Source organism: Ciona intestinalis, chromosome 2 (genome assembly GCF_000224145.3).
Source record: "Ciona intestinalis chromosome 2, KH, whole genome shotgun sequence".
Lineage (NCBI taxonomy): Eukaryota > Metazoa > Chordata > Ascidiacea > Phlebobranchia > Cionidae > Ciona > Ciona intestinalis.
Window position 1 is genome coordinate 1,541,980 of NC_020167.2, and position 16,305 is coordinate 1,558,284.

At 35.7% G+C, this 16,305-nt stretch overlaps 3 protein-coding genes across 3 annotated transcripts; all 3 read right to left on the reverse strand.

The window, feature by feature from the left end:
• Positions 1-9: 9 nt before the first annotated feature.
• On the reverse strand, positions 10-1,973 carry LOC100180213 (leucine-rich repeat-containing protein 51-like). The gene is made up of 5 exons (XM_026840546.1): positions 1,850-1,973; positions 1,382-1,498; positions 894-1,099; positions 574-722; positions 10-268 (listed from the first exon to the last, which is right to left on the reverse strand). The coding sequence occupies exons 2-5, from the start codon at positions 1,491-1,493 to the stop codon at positions 133-135; spliced, it is 603 nt and encodes a 200-aa protein (XP_026696347.1). The 5' UTR covers positions 1,494-1,498; positions 1,850-1,973; the 3' UTR covers positions 10-132.
• A 310-nt stretch (positions 1,974-2,283) lies between these two features.
• LOC100184928 (ubiquitin-protein ligase E3A-like) lies at positions 2,284-10,503 on the reverse strand. The gene is made up of 14 exons (XM_002128371.5): positions 10,313-10,503; positions 7,937-8,745; positions 7,475-7,598; positions 6,579-7,215; positions 6,300-6,516; positions 5,861-5,988; positions 5,602-5,738; positions 5,427-5,535; positions 4,884-5,025; positions 4,111-4,316; positions 3,798-3,962; positions 3,586-3,741; positions 3,224-3,409; positions 2,284-2,806 (listed from the first exon to the last, which is right to left on the reverse strand). The coding sequence occupies exons 1-14, from the start codon at positions 10,330-10,332 to the stop codon at positions 2,654-2,656; spliced, it is 3,189 nt and encodes a 1,062-aa protein (XP_002128407.2). The 5' UTR covers positions 10,333-10,503; the 3' UTR covers positions 2,284-2,653.
• A 936-nt stretch (positions 10,504-11,439) lies between these two features.
• Positions 11,440-15,813, reverse strand: LOC101242145. Its single transcript, XM_004225721.3, has 13 exons — positions 15,459-15,813; positions 15,239-15,318; positions 14,990-15,141; positions 14,716-14,881; positions 14,428-14,574; positions 14,157-14,286; positions 13,936-14,050; positions 13,431-13,575; positions 13,241-13,370; positions 12,878-13,003; positions 12,542-12,684; positions 12,093-12,409; positions 11,440-11,763 (listed from the first exon to the last, which is right to left on the reverse strand). Exons 1-13 carry the CDS (start codon positions 15,640-15,642, stop codon positions 11,619-11,621), a joined length of 1,980 nt encoding a protein of 659 aa, XP_004225769.1. The 5' UTR covers positions 15,643-15,813; the 3' UTR covers positions 11,440-11,618.
• Positions 15,814-16,305: the final 492 nt, after the last annotated feature.

Here is a 16,305-nt window from a genome sequence, read left to right on the forward strand (position 1 = left end):
ATCAGGTTCGGTAGTTTGTGTAATAGCGGGCTAAAAAGTATAATTGCACTACGATTGAGCTATTCGCAATATAGGTAAAATATCTGCACAAATATAAGATACTGCTCTAATGTAAAAATGGGCAAGCTTCGTTCAGGAAGTTGAATTCTTCCGGCGTCGGGTCTTCTTGTTCATCGCGCTCCACGTGAGGGCACCAGAGCGATCTTGTTTGGTTACACCACTGAAGTCTAGTGTGCGGAGACCGGGCAACACAGACAACACATACTGTCTGAAAAATATTAGACTCCGGTTCTCATGCTGCGAACAGCCTACCCCATTGCATCATCCGTCAATATAATTATTGAAAGTCATTTATTTATAATATAGTAGGGTGGGGAAGATGGGACACTTTTTGGTGCTGTTTTCTCGTTCCATTTATAAAGAACATTCAAAGAATTATAAAATCGTATCCTCAAAACTCCCATAGACCGTTGTTATTTGTTTGAAACACGATAAGGATGTTTGATTATAATGTGCTAAAGGTGTCCCATCTCCCCCCACAATACTATATGAAGTAATGTTGTATCAACTTACCGATAACCCCTCTCTGTTTCAATCGGGTTTCCATGCAAAGTTAAACTTCGCAGGTGTGGAAGCGACGAAAGCTTCTGAACTTCTTGTATTTTCTCGATTGTGTTTCCATGCAGGTACAACACACGCACGTTCTTGAAAAGTGTAAGCACCTGTCGAATATTCACAAGTTAATAGTTATTCGATTTAAACTACTGTGCTAGTTTCGCCGCAATAAATACGAGTGTGTATAATTTAGCACCCTATGTTACCACACAGACAACACTTCTATCCGTGATTAAATTTATACCCAAAAATCTCTTAGTTAAACTTTTAAAGCCCACCTTGTCAATCGTGTTTAGCTCATTAAAAGAAAGATCTATCCATGCGATTTCGTCAGGGTTGTCTACAATATCCGCCATTGTTTTGTCCAGACCGTTGATATCATTCAGGGAATTGTTGTTCATACGAATCGCGTTGCAGATTGCTTTGCCATTCTGTGATCTTACAAGATTTGGCTGAGTGTGCGTCTCTGCCTCATCAGCTATATCTGATACACATAACAAAGATTATTGCCCAGTTACATGGTGTGCGCTTTCTAGTCATTCTGCTAGCGATTGCGGTGCGACCGGGAAATACCGAAATATCGTATTATCTTTAGGTCGTACTGAATGAATGTATTACGGGTGTTCTGTTTCGCACACCTCGTGCCCGCGTAACACGTGTGTAACTTTGTGGATAATTATTGTTTATAGATTTTTTGTATGATATAGGATTGACAATTTAGACTAACTATACGTTACCACAGCAATTGGCGTTAAATTGATCTCACCGCTTGAACTGAGCATACATTTGAAAGAAAGATCAAGAGGCGGACCTGTCGTTGGTCGAGAAGAGGACTTTGAGCTCGACTGAGAATCTTTTACTGTTTCAGGAAGGACCATCCTGGCTGTATCATATGTATGTTAACAGAAAATAGTATATGCGAGTCATGAAAAATAGCTATTCAATAAAGTACAGTCTTATGTAGGCTACTTTGTTTAAGCGGGTAATACTAATATAGCGGATGATCAGTTAAAAACTTAGGTCTTAGTTCTCTAAACGTTTTTTAGTGTCCTTGATAGTCGCTGTGTTATTTCTTACAAAAAATCGACGTTTAAGTCAAAAATTAACTTAAAAAAGAGAAAAGGGTGCTTTATTGTCATATCTACCCTTACAAATGGATCAAAAATTACATTATATATTGAAGGGGTTACCTTCGTCATAATACACCGTAGATATAACAACACTCCACACATACCAACAGGCGGTTTACACAACGAGTCGCGCGTGTATGATGTTTTTTCACACGAACACACGAGTTCTTGGAAAATTGAAACATCGTCTATCCGGAAAACGTAAGTAACATTTTCAAAACAAAATCTCTCACGAGTTATCACGCAAATAATTACCGTTGATGACTAACTCAACTGATTAGGGCCTTAAAGCTTTTTGCCCCTTATCAACCGACTTTAACTGTCACAAATTTTAAAAATAGAGTTTAATGTTACAAAAAAGCATGTCCTTACCGCTGATATTCAGATAATCAACTTCAATTCATATTCAGACATATCACAGAATGTGCAAGAAACGTCGCTTCTCTAGATAATGGCGGGATTGTTGCCATGACCACGGAGTTGCGCTACCAGTGGTGTAATTGAAATCTTATAAAAATAGCTCATTACCAAAATTTCATGCAACTTTCAAAGAACGGTGTATTTGCGCAAGTAATCGTTGCCAGTGCAAAGAAAACTGTAAAGCTTTATATAGATTGTTTAATAATTACAAGCACAAAATGACAACATATAAAAAAAATTAATAAACTGAATTGCTAGTGTTTTATTCATTTGCTAAGCTTTATGTAATAAATACAATGCATTATAGAAAAATCAAATGCAAACAGTAACTTCCAAAAACATTGAAACTGTGTTGTAGGTTTGTATAAGCATAAGCCGTACAAGAATAATGTTTTATAATGCATGTAAATACCAGGCAATACATTTATATGTACAGTGCATAGCGCTACTTGGAACAAACTTAATGAGGAAAAACCAAGAAAAATTCATTAAAGCATGCCAAAACCCTTGGAATACTTTATTGCTTTCAGTAATCGCTCTCTAAGCTTTATCTTGTTCTTGTAGTCCGGAAGAAGGATGACATTAAAGCAAGTATGTGCTGTTGGTAATCGATCAGAATCTGGCCCGTTACGAGCAAGAATCTGGGACAAAAGTGTGTAAAAACATTTTGTCAATAAATATTAACAGGATAATCCCAGTATGATGTCTGGCTGAGGGACAAAACATTGCTGCAATAAAAAATTAACTGAAGCATTGCTCTAAATTCAAATCAATGATAAGGGATTTGGAAAATCTAATTAACTTCTTGACCAAACCTAAATAAACATTATAAAAACATAATATTCCAAACCTGTAACATGACATGATGTGATCACCAGACACCATTTACCTTTAATACTCGATTTTAAACAAATTAAATTATGAATTAAATTAAAATACTATACATTTATTATTTTAAAATCACAACGCCAATATTATTTGGTAAACAAAATTAACATAGGAAAAATAAACAGGTATTTTTGTTGTAATAAAATAATGAAATAACATGCAAGACCTACCATTTTGAGCTTAGACAAACCACCAACTGGAGCGCGGTCACTACCCGTTGAGAATTGTAACAACGTTTTTTGTTCCTCTTCACTCAACTCATGAACCACAGACCAGAAATCTTTAACAGTTTGTGAATCTCGTGTGAATCCTCCATCATAATCTGCCGAATCTTCCAGCTCTTTGAAATCATAATGCTAAAAATAGAACAACACTACTTTAAAAACGATTCACATCAGCAACTAAGTACTGAAAAAGGCATTTTGCTTTGTAACATAACAAAATTGTCAAGGAACAGTATTTTTAAAAAATGCCAAATACTACATCATTATTTATTATAAATTAATATTAATTTCAAACTGTTACATTTTACCTCACTACCACAAAGCAAAAGTTCCACTTCTTTAGGTTTGAATAAATATTTCAGTGGAGATTTGCTTAGGACAAGTTCAAAACCACCAAGAAAAGCGTTGAATTGTTCTTCGACAGATGTGTTTAACAGCCAATCACTGTACAAATCAACATACTCCTGCATGATAAACTTGTTAAAGTTTTCACAAAAATCAGATTCAGAGATTTCTTCACCTGTCGGTTGCTATTGGTTACAGGGATTTTATTTCCTTCCTTTTTCAGATCATGAGTGTGAGGGCAACCGTATATGTCGCTGTATTCCACTCGAAAAGTAAGCATCATGTCTTGCTCCACATTACCAGAATAACTCAAGATGTCACATAAGCTTCTGTATACCACCTGTAATTGGATTTCACATTCAAATATCGAATGTAACCAATAAATACCTAATTGTCATGCCTCTTCATGTAAATTTAAGAAATTTGCCTAAATTTGGACATATATAAGTTAACATTTATTAGAACCCTTTGTGATGAAATACACCCACCGGGTAAATATCCTTTATATCACGAAACTTTGCTCTCCTTCCAAGCAGTTTCTTGTAAAGGAATGCAGGGAATTTAATGTCAAGAATACAATTATTGTAGATTGCAAGGCCAAGTATAATCCCAATAAGCTTGTATTGCATCTGCCCTTCAAACGACTCGGGATTAAACCAGAACAACTGGCTCTCTTCAACCAAGATGAATGTGCCTTGACAAACAAACAGTAAGGAGAAATGAAAACAAAACATTCAAAATAACAATTCCCAGTGAAGCTGTCTAAGAACAAGAAAACAACTGTATAATCATGAAATCTAAGAAAATTTTAATGTCTTTAAGAAAGTTCATTCGTTTATATGTATTTTAGTCAACAATGAGAACCTGCAATGAAAGTGAAATACAACAAGTTTAGTCCTTTTACATTATTGCATGTAATGCATCTTTTGCATGATATACACTTGTCTGTAATTCAGTATGTGACATAAACCATGTCAGTGACATTACTTTCTAAATGTCACACTACCAAAGTTACAGACAGTATGTGCTGTTTGGACTCCACTAGAATAAAATTGTTAGTCTGGTTAGCCTCTAGAAATGTGACTGTGATAGTCTAATCTGTTCTTTTTTAAGGTACATTTTGAATAGCATTTGATTAAACAGAAAAATAATCATTAATTACCTTCTTAATTTTTTTTAAGACAAACAATGATTTTGAGATAAACCAAATGATAAGTAAGTGACATTCATTCAATAAAAACAATGTCCATAAACAACCAACCATTGGCAGGGTTGAAAATTTCTTCTACCATCAAAGCAAAGAATTCCTTTGACACGCCCCCTTCATCCGCCCCCTCTTCTCCATCAAACTCAACATAAAGTTGTTTTCGAAGATTCTTTAAATTTTCAGTCGCCATTTCCAACTACCATGAAAAAATTGAATTTTTTTAAACCATATTGTTTTAGCAAATTTAGGTAGTTTTAGCTACATGATACAAAATATCTCAGTAAATGTAAATCTGTGTAAACCAAAATCTGTAATCATAAGGGCTTATCATTTAAAAAGTTAGGGAATAAACTTCAAAAGATAAAACTTTAAGCCGAGCAGAGGCATGAATATTTTTTTAACCAAAGATACATTTAATAAAAAAATTTTTTTAAAGCATTTATTAAATTTGTGGGTTTAAAAGCCTATTTTAAAATTCACTGATTTATTTACTACACAAAACTATTAATTTTGAGACAAACATGTGCATGTAAACATAAGTAAAGAAAACATCAAAAGGCAGTGATAAGTTTTTTGATAATATAAATATTCTCCGACCTGCACAAGAGTATCGTTGATGATATGAGCTCGTCTCACTTGGATTTTCAAGAAAGGATTGATGGCAGATCCAGAGAACAAACTGGACATAAGCGTGCGTCTTCTTTCACTAGAATTAAAAAATAACAATAAAACTAATGGTTCTTAATAATTGATGGTATTCTTTTCCATTCACCTGTACATGCGAACACGATTGTCGTAAAATAGATATGTGGTTTTGCTCAAAGTTGTCAGTAGAAATGGATAATGTAGAAAAGAATATTTGTTTGTTCCTTGCTGGCTTATCCGGTAATTTGCATAATCCTTGTCTATCTGTAAAATAAAAATGCAAAATGTTGAATTGTACAATGATAAATCAATCGATTACCAAGAGCACAAATGAAATACTTACTTATTTTAAATATATATATACATACTTTTTTTTAAATACTTACTTTTATAACATCGTTTAGAGCTTCATTTACAAATTCGGTTTGTGGCACTAGTGGTTCAATGGAGTCAAGTCCCACAAGTTTAAGTTCCTTTCCAAGATCGGATACCCACTGGAACTCAAATTCATTATCTGCGACAGCAGTTGTTTACATTATTAACAAGTTATACTTCCAAGGCAGAAACATTTTGTAGAAAAAAACATGGACAGTATATTAAAAACAACAACAACAACAAAAATCCTAAACTGCCCCACAAAACTGCCATCACTTATATCTAAACAGCATTCTGTCTGCGTGTATGTTGCACAGAATTGCAAAACTGTAAGCATATGCTTTAAATAATCCATGTTCAATGTTCTACACATACAAAAAATATATAGTGTATAAAAGTTAATTATACAAAAAAATCATCATTTAAAGATTCTCTTCATCATTACATCACCTGCATCTATCACTCCAATGTGAAAGTCATCCTCCCCAGCAGGAGCAGCATCTCGCATCAACTTTGATGCGGCTGCTCCTTGTTCATCCCGAGTACAATCCACTTCTCCCCCGAGTATGGAGGAAAAATACAAGATGTTCAAAGCCTTTGATGCATTGATAATAGTTTCATCATTGTGTGCAGCGCGATCTGTTTCGTCCATGTAATTCATAGCAACCTACGATAGGTTTGAGTTTAACAGTCAAATGAACACAACTTATGCCTAAGCTAATCGCCAACCTGATATGCAATAAGCTGCTGAATTGTTTCAATGATGTTTCTCAGTTGATTGCCATCATACATTGACCAGTGATGCACCAACGCTACTTGTGTTGCTAGCGGTAACTTGGCAACAATTTTAAGTAATGTTGGAAACACTTCTTCTAGTGATTCAGGACTCTGCATAAGCGGACACTCAAGCATTATTACTATTAAGTTTAAATAATTAGGATCAGTTTTGTATTGGTTTGGGTTCCTTGACACTTCCTTCTCTACTTCATGAATAAGTTTTGATACCGCTTCGTTCAGCGCTTCCTGTAGCTGTTCGTCTTCAAGAATATGAACAAAAAGTGTCCGAAAAAATGTCATGTCCACTGTCGGCATGTATGGCACAGTTTTGATGGTTTTTGGTGCAGCAGAATTCAAATTGTTCGTTGCACATGCTGCAGAAGTAGGCTGTTCTTGCTTTGAGTCTTCGGTTTGCTTGACAAACATTTCCAAACCAAGATCAGGATTGTTGATATCACTTATGGAAAGAAGCTCTGTAGGTGAAAACACATCACTACTTCCAACTGTCATTTTTGGTGAAGATTCCCACTGCTTGGCCAACAAATCACTTTTCAATAAGCTATCCTTGATTTCATGTTTCAAAGCAAAACTGGAACAAGAAACCCACAAGGTATGGTTTTTATTGGTTATTCTGTAGGATATTGCCTATGGTTAGGTACTTAGGTTCATTGCAATTAAAGTAATCAACCAGATGCATGGTAATCCTATTCTAGCGTTTATCCTGACACCAATTTATCAAAGAAGAAGAAACCATATCTGCTATTCTTTTATGAAACTAGCGATGCTATGAACAGATGAATGAATCAAATTCACAAAAGCACGGTTACATCACAAAAATATGGATTTACCTGTTAAGGAGTTTGGAATTTGAAAAGACGTTGGATATTGCTTGTTTCAGTGGTGGTAAGCACATACTTTCAACGGAAGCTTGTTTTGTGGTGCAGTATTTCCATAACGTACAATAATCTGGACCTGCATTATAATTAATTCATAACTTAGTTTTATTTTGTATAGCCTATTCCGCATTTAGAGTGCACAATTCATTAGGAGTGCACAAATCATGAATTCTGATTTACAATTTCTTTTTTATTATTGCTATTGGTTGACATTTTTATAAGCTACTGTTGCATCACAGTTATTCTGGAAAAGTTAGCAAAGTTATTCTAACCTTACACGGTCATATTCAAAGCTACAGACTGTTACAACTACCATACTTTTGTTTTCGAGTATAATGAAAAAACTCATTAAATCAAACATGCTATTATAAGTACATGATCTACAAACCACCTACTAACAGTATAAATACTTACTATACTGATACCAAGTTGGTACTTTTCCAGAAGTTTGTCCATTCTGTTCAACTGACACAGTTATTTGCTCCAGTTTGGAATTAAGGCATTGTTCACCAAGCCATTTTAAATCAGATGTTTCTCCTCTTTTAGAAGAGGAACTTTGTGGAAGAGGTATGCTATGTTCTTCTACATGCATGTCATTAGGCAGCTCTTTTAGCATTGCATCATTGAATCCTCCAAGATTAGAGGGGCAGATAAAAGAGCTTGGAGAACCCACATCTGCACTAAGTAAGTCAAGATCACACGCATCCATTTTTTCAACATCAGTGCTAGTTTGTTCATTTTCTGACGTAGAGAACGCACCCAATGTGTCCGAAGCATATGCACTATCTGGGGTTGGGCGGTTTTCGCATTGTGGAACTACTTCAAAAGAATCGCTTGCAGTTGTTTGAGGAGTTATATGATTCATTGTAAAGGGGGTTGAACTCATAATATCTAATGTTGTGGCTGGTGTTTCTTCAGCATTTTCCCTAAGCCCATTATTATATATTCTCATGTCACTCCGTAAATTGTCTGTGCGCGCGATCTTTGATCGATGATCATTGCACAACTCTACTTTGTTTTTTGCAAGTAAAATAGCTTGGGCAGCCGCCTCATCACAGCTTAGTTTTTTGTTGGATGAGTTCGAAGCACAGTTCTCATTAGTACAATGCTGTTTTCCACAACCTTCAGTCAACTGCTTGTAAAAAAGTTGGATCTGCAGCTTCATAGCTCCCCGCTTGGACATTGCAATGCCACCAGATGCAGTCGCTCCACTGCTGCTCAAACTGCAGTAAAAAGAAAATTTTATTTTACTATGTTTTTGTGCGGATTTCAGATGATGCAGAAGAGGCTGGCCTACTCTGGATATTGTGCAGATGGTCCAGCACTGTATTACTCCATTATATAATATATATTAAAAAAAAAACATTATATATATATATATATTAAAAAATAACCAATTATTTTAGCCCAAAATATACCAAAGTAATCAGTTTCAATTGTTACGCAATCGGTTTGATGTAACAATGATTATCAGTTGCTGACATTTTGTTGATTATTTTGTAATGAAGTTCAGAACACTATAAGCTTTATTGGAATTCGCAGTGGAAGTTCGTAAATTTTTTATATGTACATCTAAGATACTATAAAAACCGGTTACATTTAATCAAGGGCACTGATTTCATAAATTTCTGGATTATGCGCAGTGCTTGATAATAAAACATCACTAAACCAACCATTCCTTTCTCTGTTGCGTGTAAAATATATAAAATTTAACAAGTGGTAATAAAGTAGTATTAAACAGGCGGTAATAAAGTGATTTATATTTAGTACATGACTTTTCTCAGCCAAGCAGAATGTTGTTATAAAATATTAGGGATTTGCACGTGCAATATTATATTGCATCATAATATTGATTGTTTAGCATGGCAATTAAATGAGACACATTAGCAATTTACAGGTTGGTTATCTGCTTCATAATAGCAGTTGACACGTCCATTACTTAGACTACAAGTGCGTAAAAACAGGTTAAATATTAGCTTTTCTTGTATGCAAACAAGTAAAACATTCATAGTATATATACAATATACGTTTGCATTAAATACTTCATACGCGCCAGATCGCAACAGAATACGGTTTGGTGATTAGAATGAGATAACAGGATGACTTGAGTGTTAGAAACTGGGTATGCCGCATATCTTGTAAAAAATTTAAATTTATGTGCCGCCAGTGCCGCATACCTATGTTCGGTGCGCATATATAATACAGTATGCCCTACCTAAGATAAAACTTCAACCTGTATTTTTTTTTATTTTAAGAACTCTACAACACTTTCGCATGTGTTGCAAGTAATAAGCCTAGCAGCAATAGTGCTTTCTTTGGGGAAGGACCTTAGTGTGTTGACGTTGGGACCCTCTGTTGGGACTGCGACCGCATAAGGAATCCCTACCTTGAAGTCAAAAACGCTGTTCTTTGGAACAGAATAGAAGATTTTATTTTATACACGTGTACACAGCAGGTATTTAATAGAGGGGCGATGTAGCTTTTATATTCGTGACATGAGTGGCAATGTAGCTTCTATATTAACCACTGTAATTTAGTACAATTATGGCTCCATCTCTACAAAAATGTGAAGCCCTTCCATTCTGTTAGTTCCTATATTTGCCCCTACCTAATTGTATATAATGTGACCGATTATAAACGCATTTTATTTGTGTTAAACCGTTAAGAAAGCATCAATACAACTCATGCAATTACTCTAATAAATAATTATTTTATGACTAGTATAAATACGGTAACCACACCATGGTCCTAAGAATAAAAACAAAGAGAAATAGTAATATGTTTACTAACTTAGCGTTTTCAGAATTCATGTAATAGAAGAGTATTTCCAGAAATAATGATTTGCAACGTCATACGCAACTCAAATTCCTGTTTTTGTGATGCAAACTTGACTTCAAGACAAATAATATACAGTATAATAACAACAGATTTCTGCTGAGGCGCCGCTACATTTACCGATCGGTTGGTTGGGGAGTAAAAACTGTTCGTTAGAGGTGTTGCATTTTATGGCAATGATTAATAACGTGACACTTGCCATCGTAAGGTCTGTAAAAATGCCTGAAATATTTGAAGTTTAAGTGTTACATGTTTATATGCTTGTCTGCATACCTGTTAACTTGTTTACTGGTTTACTTGTTTACTATTTGTAGGTTAACGTTCTCCGATAAACAACCATTGTCTTCGTCCAAAAACCTTGGGGATTCATATTAAACGAGCTCAATTTATTGGAGTATTACTTCTTTCTCCTTAAAGAGGAGAACTCAAAAGATGTGACATAATTACAGTTTCCGCCTCGATTTTAAATACGTATAGATCAGAGTCCGGACTCTGGTATAGATAATGTATTTTTTTAGCGGAAACGAAATTTCGAATAGTTCATCCGTGTGAAGACGACACGTCATCATATTTGCTGGATTTGTACTGTTATACTCAAAGAATTACGTACTGTTACATTTAAACTTAGCATTCAAAGAATTATATCTCGGGTTTTCAACATTTAACTACGCTGTGTTTTTAGATAGACGTGTTGTTACTCATGACTTGTTATTTGTTGAAAAATACGTCAAAAGTGGCATTTTGAGTGGCAAAATTTTGTACGTGAAGTATATGTGAACACAACGAAATAACGTGGGGAAGCGTGTCAAGAGGATTTTTTCTTGTTGTAGCATTGAACTTATCAGACCAGTTTTCGGTTTGAGATCACATAATGCTGATGACTCCGCCCTGAAGTTACGGTACAAGACACTATATATGAGTATGGTCTGCCACCACCCACAGCGGTGAGTATTTTCTGCGACCTGAATACGATCATAACTTTTACATTGAATGGCGAGACCATTCGAATCATTTCCATGCGTCTTTTAAAAACTGCTTACGTTCTTTATCTTTGTGTAAGTTTTAATATTGTTTCATGTGACTTTTATTTACAAAATCTATTGTATTTGCATATAGCGTTATCTTATATGAATACATTTTTAACACACAACAAACACCACGCAACCAAAACGATGGAATATAAAATCAAGGTTAACACCGATACGTTGTTATTTATGAAGTAACGTTTCGAAATTGCACAATTGCTTCTCAAATTTGAAATTCACACATTAAACCGAAGCATGTTGGACAGCTTGCTGCGGCCCCGCTTTAGTATAGAAGGAGTGACATCATCGGCCCTAGATTGATCAGCTCTTGGTAGAGTAAACTGCTTGCCGGTGTTTGAAGCTCCAGGTCGAGTTTTTGTTCTATATGTGTAATACAAAAAACACTGTGACTATATATTCGTATTAACTAAACTTACTAAAGCATACAAATTTGTAGCAAAACATATGTTGTAAATTTTAACCCAATTTGAAAGTAATAATGTAATAGGGTGGAGAAAGATGGGACACCTTTAGCACATAATATCCAAATATCCTTTTCGTGTTTCAAACAATTGACAACGGTCTACGGGAGTCGTGATAGTACGGTTTTATAGTTCTTTTAATATTCTTTGTTTACTACCCAATGAGACGAGAAAATAGAATGAAAAGGTGTCCCATCTCCGATCTTCCCCCATCCCGCTATATGTTACGTTTTTATGCTTCCCGGGTGGACGACAGATCTTCTTGCGCGTGTTTGCCTTTGAAACTCCGGTGCGTTTTTCCGACTTTGTTTGGGCGACGGTGGCTCGAACGCATTTTTGATTGGTGGCAGACGTACATGCTGGTCCGTGTTCTGGTAGCCCGATCTTCGATATATCGGCGTTGGCGGCCGATTACTGTCCGCAAGAGGGTAGCCGAGAGTAGAAACCTTTCTTGACAAACAGTTGATTCTCGTTTTCCGAGCGGATATTCTAGCGTTTCTCATTGCAAGCGAAGCCGGTTTGCGCGATAGGATATCGTTTAACATCTGAAATCGAATAACAAGTATCATTGTACACAGAAATCGTACGAAGGTATAGCAGGACTACAAAACGCCTGGGGCAAAGTATTACTAATATGTTTTGACCATAAATGTTGCTAATCGTATTTAAACTCTCACTTTTCGTTTGTAATTTTTCCACCGTAAATTGGACATCCATTTCTCAAACGCATTTTCTTCGCTTAAGAAGCGTGACTCGGCATGATGCAGCATTTCCCGAACCGTCACCACTTTCCTAATGTCGGAAGCTCCGGTCAAGGTAGCTACAATGAATACCAATTATTTCTGAAAAATTATTTTTTAAGAAGAAGTCAGTAAAACACATACAAGTATTGTGTTTTATTAAGGTTACATGGAGAGTTACTGCTAGATGCTTTATATCTTTATACGCAGTTATGTTTTCTTATAAAATATAGTAAGGTTTAAATTCAACAATTATACGATGTATTGCCTCACATGATCGTTCCAGTGCCACTACAGTGTGACGTGGCACTACTAAACAATCAACTTTTGTTGACGCCATAATGAAAGTCGAGCTCAAATCCTCTCCGACCCCGAAGTAATCCCCCTTTTCCATTTGACCTTGTAATACAAGTTCTAAGGGTAAAATAATATTACGAACACGTTTGTTAATGTGACGTATTCAATTAATTTCGATCTTAGTGTTCTCAGGTTGTTTGTTAGGAAATTATCGTTGCATCACATCAGAATACTGGGAATTTAACACACGGACGAGCTACTAAATTTGCAACGAGCTTATTTTATTTCTTAATAACTAGCATCATGGCCATCTCTTCAAAAGTGGTTTGAACATTTTACCTATTACTAGAAATCGCTTGCTGATCGCTTTACTTTTACTCTGAGCAGCTTTCAACGCATCATCGGGTGGTAAGGAGAGCATGGTTTGTCCTGTTCCTAAGTGTGACGTAGTTTCTAATATGGTGACTTGCTGCAAATATACAAAGGTGAACAACCAACGTTAAAGATGCATTGCGTTAAGGTTACATACTTTAACTATTTTGCAAATTCCCGACACGATGAAATACATGTGTTCCGGTGTTTCGGTCGTGTCGCCCAATATAATCGACTCAATGGGAAATTCGACCACTCTGCAGTTACGATTAATGTACGACAGTCCATTCTTGCTCCAGTTTCTAACAAAATAAGTAAAGATAAAAATAATATCCATCACTTCGCAATGTTAATCCATATGTTCTGCGGTATCGTAACCGAGATTACAAAACAAATTGTTGTATTTTTTTTACATAATTAAAATAAAAACAAAGATTTCGATAAACCAATCCTTAATATTTCTCTGAATTTTTACATTTTATCCTCGCGTGGCCGGAAAACAACAGTCGTTATAACACGGGTAATCACACACCTCGTGCCAGCTTACGAGTTACGAAGTATGCTACTTTGTGGGTGATGGCCTTTAGGTGATGGCACATACGTAGAAACAATGAGCGATGAAATAGGTAAACATTAATTATCACATATATTTTATAACGTACGAAAAAAAAGATAAAGATCGCAGCATCTGCATCTTATCTTCCCACTCTTGCTCACAACTCCTCCGGAGGACCATGTTAAAGTCAGGTTTATCAAGACGAAGGAACTGCGAAGTACCTTTAGAAGCAGATTAACTTACTTCAGGATAGTGGAATTCGAAGCAAATATATTGGGCTTATAGTGGGATAGTTTTTATTGCTTAAAAAAAACTTGAAGTAAACACCTTTGCAGACGATCGTGGCTGACCTCTTGTCTTCCTGAATCAACGCGAGTTCTCCGAAAGAACTACCAGCTGGGATTTCGGACACCACGTGATTTTTTCGCTCCCCAGTTCGATTATCTACCTGGCTGACCTGATGGAAACATTTAATTGATAACTCTACTGGTGTTAAAATTGTTCTGTACATTGTTATATTATGCAACGATTGGCATATAGGTGTAATTTATCAACTTAATCAAAAGTATCGATGTGAAACGGTATGACGAAATCTTACCTGCACCATCACACTCCCAGTAACTATAAAGTACATTGAAAATCCTTGGTGACCTTCCTGTATTATCACTCGCCCATCCTCAAATGTTTCAAAGTGCATTACTCTAGCCAACTCATGCCTGACCATCGGGGTGTATTTAGCAAAGCACTGAAAAGTATAAAGCACGATGATAACGTAAACGCCTAAAGGTTATCTCTGTTTTATAACCATATTTCAGCGTCGGACGCAACAAAACTTATTCTTACTTAAACCATATCTAAATTGCAATTATCGGGTAAAGCATGTCACCTTCATTTGATCAACGACGGAATGAATGAGCTCAAGTTCTTCTTCTGATCTTTCCCAAGCGTTTTTCATTAAAATGAAACGTGCCCTCTTCGACAAACCGGCATTGCCTGAGCTGCCAGCTTTAAAGGCGTTTACGTTGAAATGCAAAGTATTCTGATCTTCGTACCTTAAAAATATGATTAAAACTGTAACTAAACATTTCACACGCACGATGTCACCAGTTTTCTAGCAAAAGAAAGGAATACGGAAATGACGCCTTCTTAAGCCCACTAACCATGTTTTGTTAAGGTCTTCTGTGCTGTGCTCTTCTTTTACGCTAACCAAAGGTATCTTCCATCTACTTGCTCTTATAATGGCACGAACAATATTTTTAAAACTCGTTTTTGCGTTTTCGCTTTTCCATTTAGCCAGAAACACATTCCCACCCTAAAATTAAAATTTATTGCAAATTTGCAACAATATCCACGCACTGGCAATTATAAATCAATAGTATCGTGAAAACAGAGATAAACGGCTATTTTACCCGAGGCTGTTCTATTTCAGATTTATCATCGTTGTCACTTTCCTCCGGATCTCCACCGGCAGACGGCGCTGGTACTCCACCTGTTTAAAACGTTTATAACTTTTTGGAAACAATTTCATTTAAAAACCTGTTACTTTATAAAGTCACTATACAACTAAAAAGTAACACGAACGTTCATACGTATTTGTATAATCTTGATAAAAACGATCGCAAATCTCACCACAGGTTAAAGCACATTTTCTTCGACGCAAAGGTTGTCTTTTTACTTTAAGTCTTGTAAATTCCTCCGTGATATTCGGGAGCACAACATCGCAGTGCCACTTTGGTTTAGATTTTGTAAAGCTGGCAGTTCTCAGTGAATATCTTTTTAAGGCTAGTTCTGTCTTGTTATCCTTTTCAATCATGCTTTAAACTGCTTCCCAAACTCAATATTAACTTGCCCTGATGCTATATGCCTTCATTTTATTACCCAGAGTGTACATAGCGACGTCATAAACAGAGTAAATGGATTCATTTATGACGTCCTGTGGTATCTATCAAGCATGGAAATTGTTTTTTTCAATAAATTAAACAGGATAACTGTAGAGTTGGTACTTCGTTTTCTTGTAATATAAGAAAATGATGAGTGAACGTATTTTATTACTATAAAGGTAAAACTTTTTGACAATATACTTCGCCACGCAGAAAACATATGTAGCATCATGGCCTAATTTAAAGTATATCTCGGTATAGCCCATGGTTACCCGTGGCCGGATAAGAAACAATTCAAGTAAATAAAAAATATAACTTATTTGTTTGTTCCGCCGCAACAAAAATAAATAACTCTAGTGACACAATCAACAGCATTTGACTGTTTCCGTTTCGACCATGTTTAACCCAAAATCGCCACTATATAAAATGAGAGCAGGTTGGGTTGCATTTTTAAATAGCTCTTTACGGGTCCGATGATGATGACCGTTGTAAAATGTAACTGCATTCAAAAATCTATATTTACTGGTCGAAACAATAACTTGTTGATTTTTCAGGGTTGTGTTTTGTGCATCGTGCACGCTTTTTGATAGTTAATC

Excerpts from the sequence above, each read along its gene's own strand:
- LOC100180213 (XM_026840546.1), bottom strand. The coding sequence starts at position 1,493 with ATGGTCCTTCCTGAAACAGTAAAAGATTCTCAGTCGAGCTCAAAGTCC. Across the intron at positions 723-893 it reads AGCTAAACACGATTGACAAG|GTGCTTACACTTTTCAAGAA; the intron begins GTGGGCTTTAAA and ends AATATTCGACAG. Across the intron at positions 269-573 it reads GAAACAGAGAGGGGTTATCG|ACAGTATGTGTTGTCTGTGT; the intron begins GTAAGTTGATAC and ends AATATTTTTCAG.
- LOC101242145 (XM_004225721.3), bottom strand. The coding sequence starts at position 15,642 with ATGATTGAAAAGGATAACAAGACAGAACTAGCCTTAAAAAGATATTCA. Across the intron at positions 14,882-14,989 it reads GAAGACCTTAACAAAACATG|GTACGAAGATCAGAATACTT; the intron begins GTTAGTGGGCTT and ends CATATTTTTAAG. Across the intron at positions 13,576-13,935 it reads CGATCTTTATCTTTTTTTTC|AAACTGGAGCAAGAATGGAC; the intron begins GTACGTTATAAA and ends TTATTTTGTTAG.
- LOC100184928 (XM_002128371.5), bottom strand. The coding sequence starts at position 10,332 with ATGAATTCTGAAAACGCTAA. Across the intron at positions 5,989-6,299 it reads CATTGGAGTGATAGATGCAG|ATAATGAATTTGAGTTCCAG; the intron begins GTGATGTAATGA and ends CTGCTGTCGCAG. Across the intron at positions 3,742-3,797 it reads TAACCAATAGCAACCGACAG|GAGTATGTTGATTTGTACAG; the intron begins GTGAAGAAATCT and ends TTTATCATGCAG.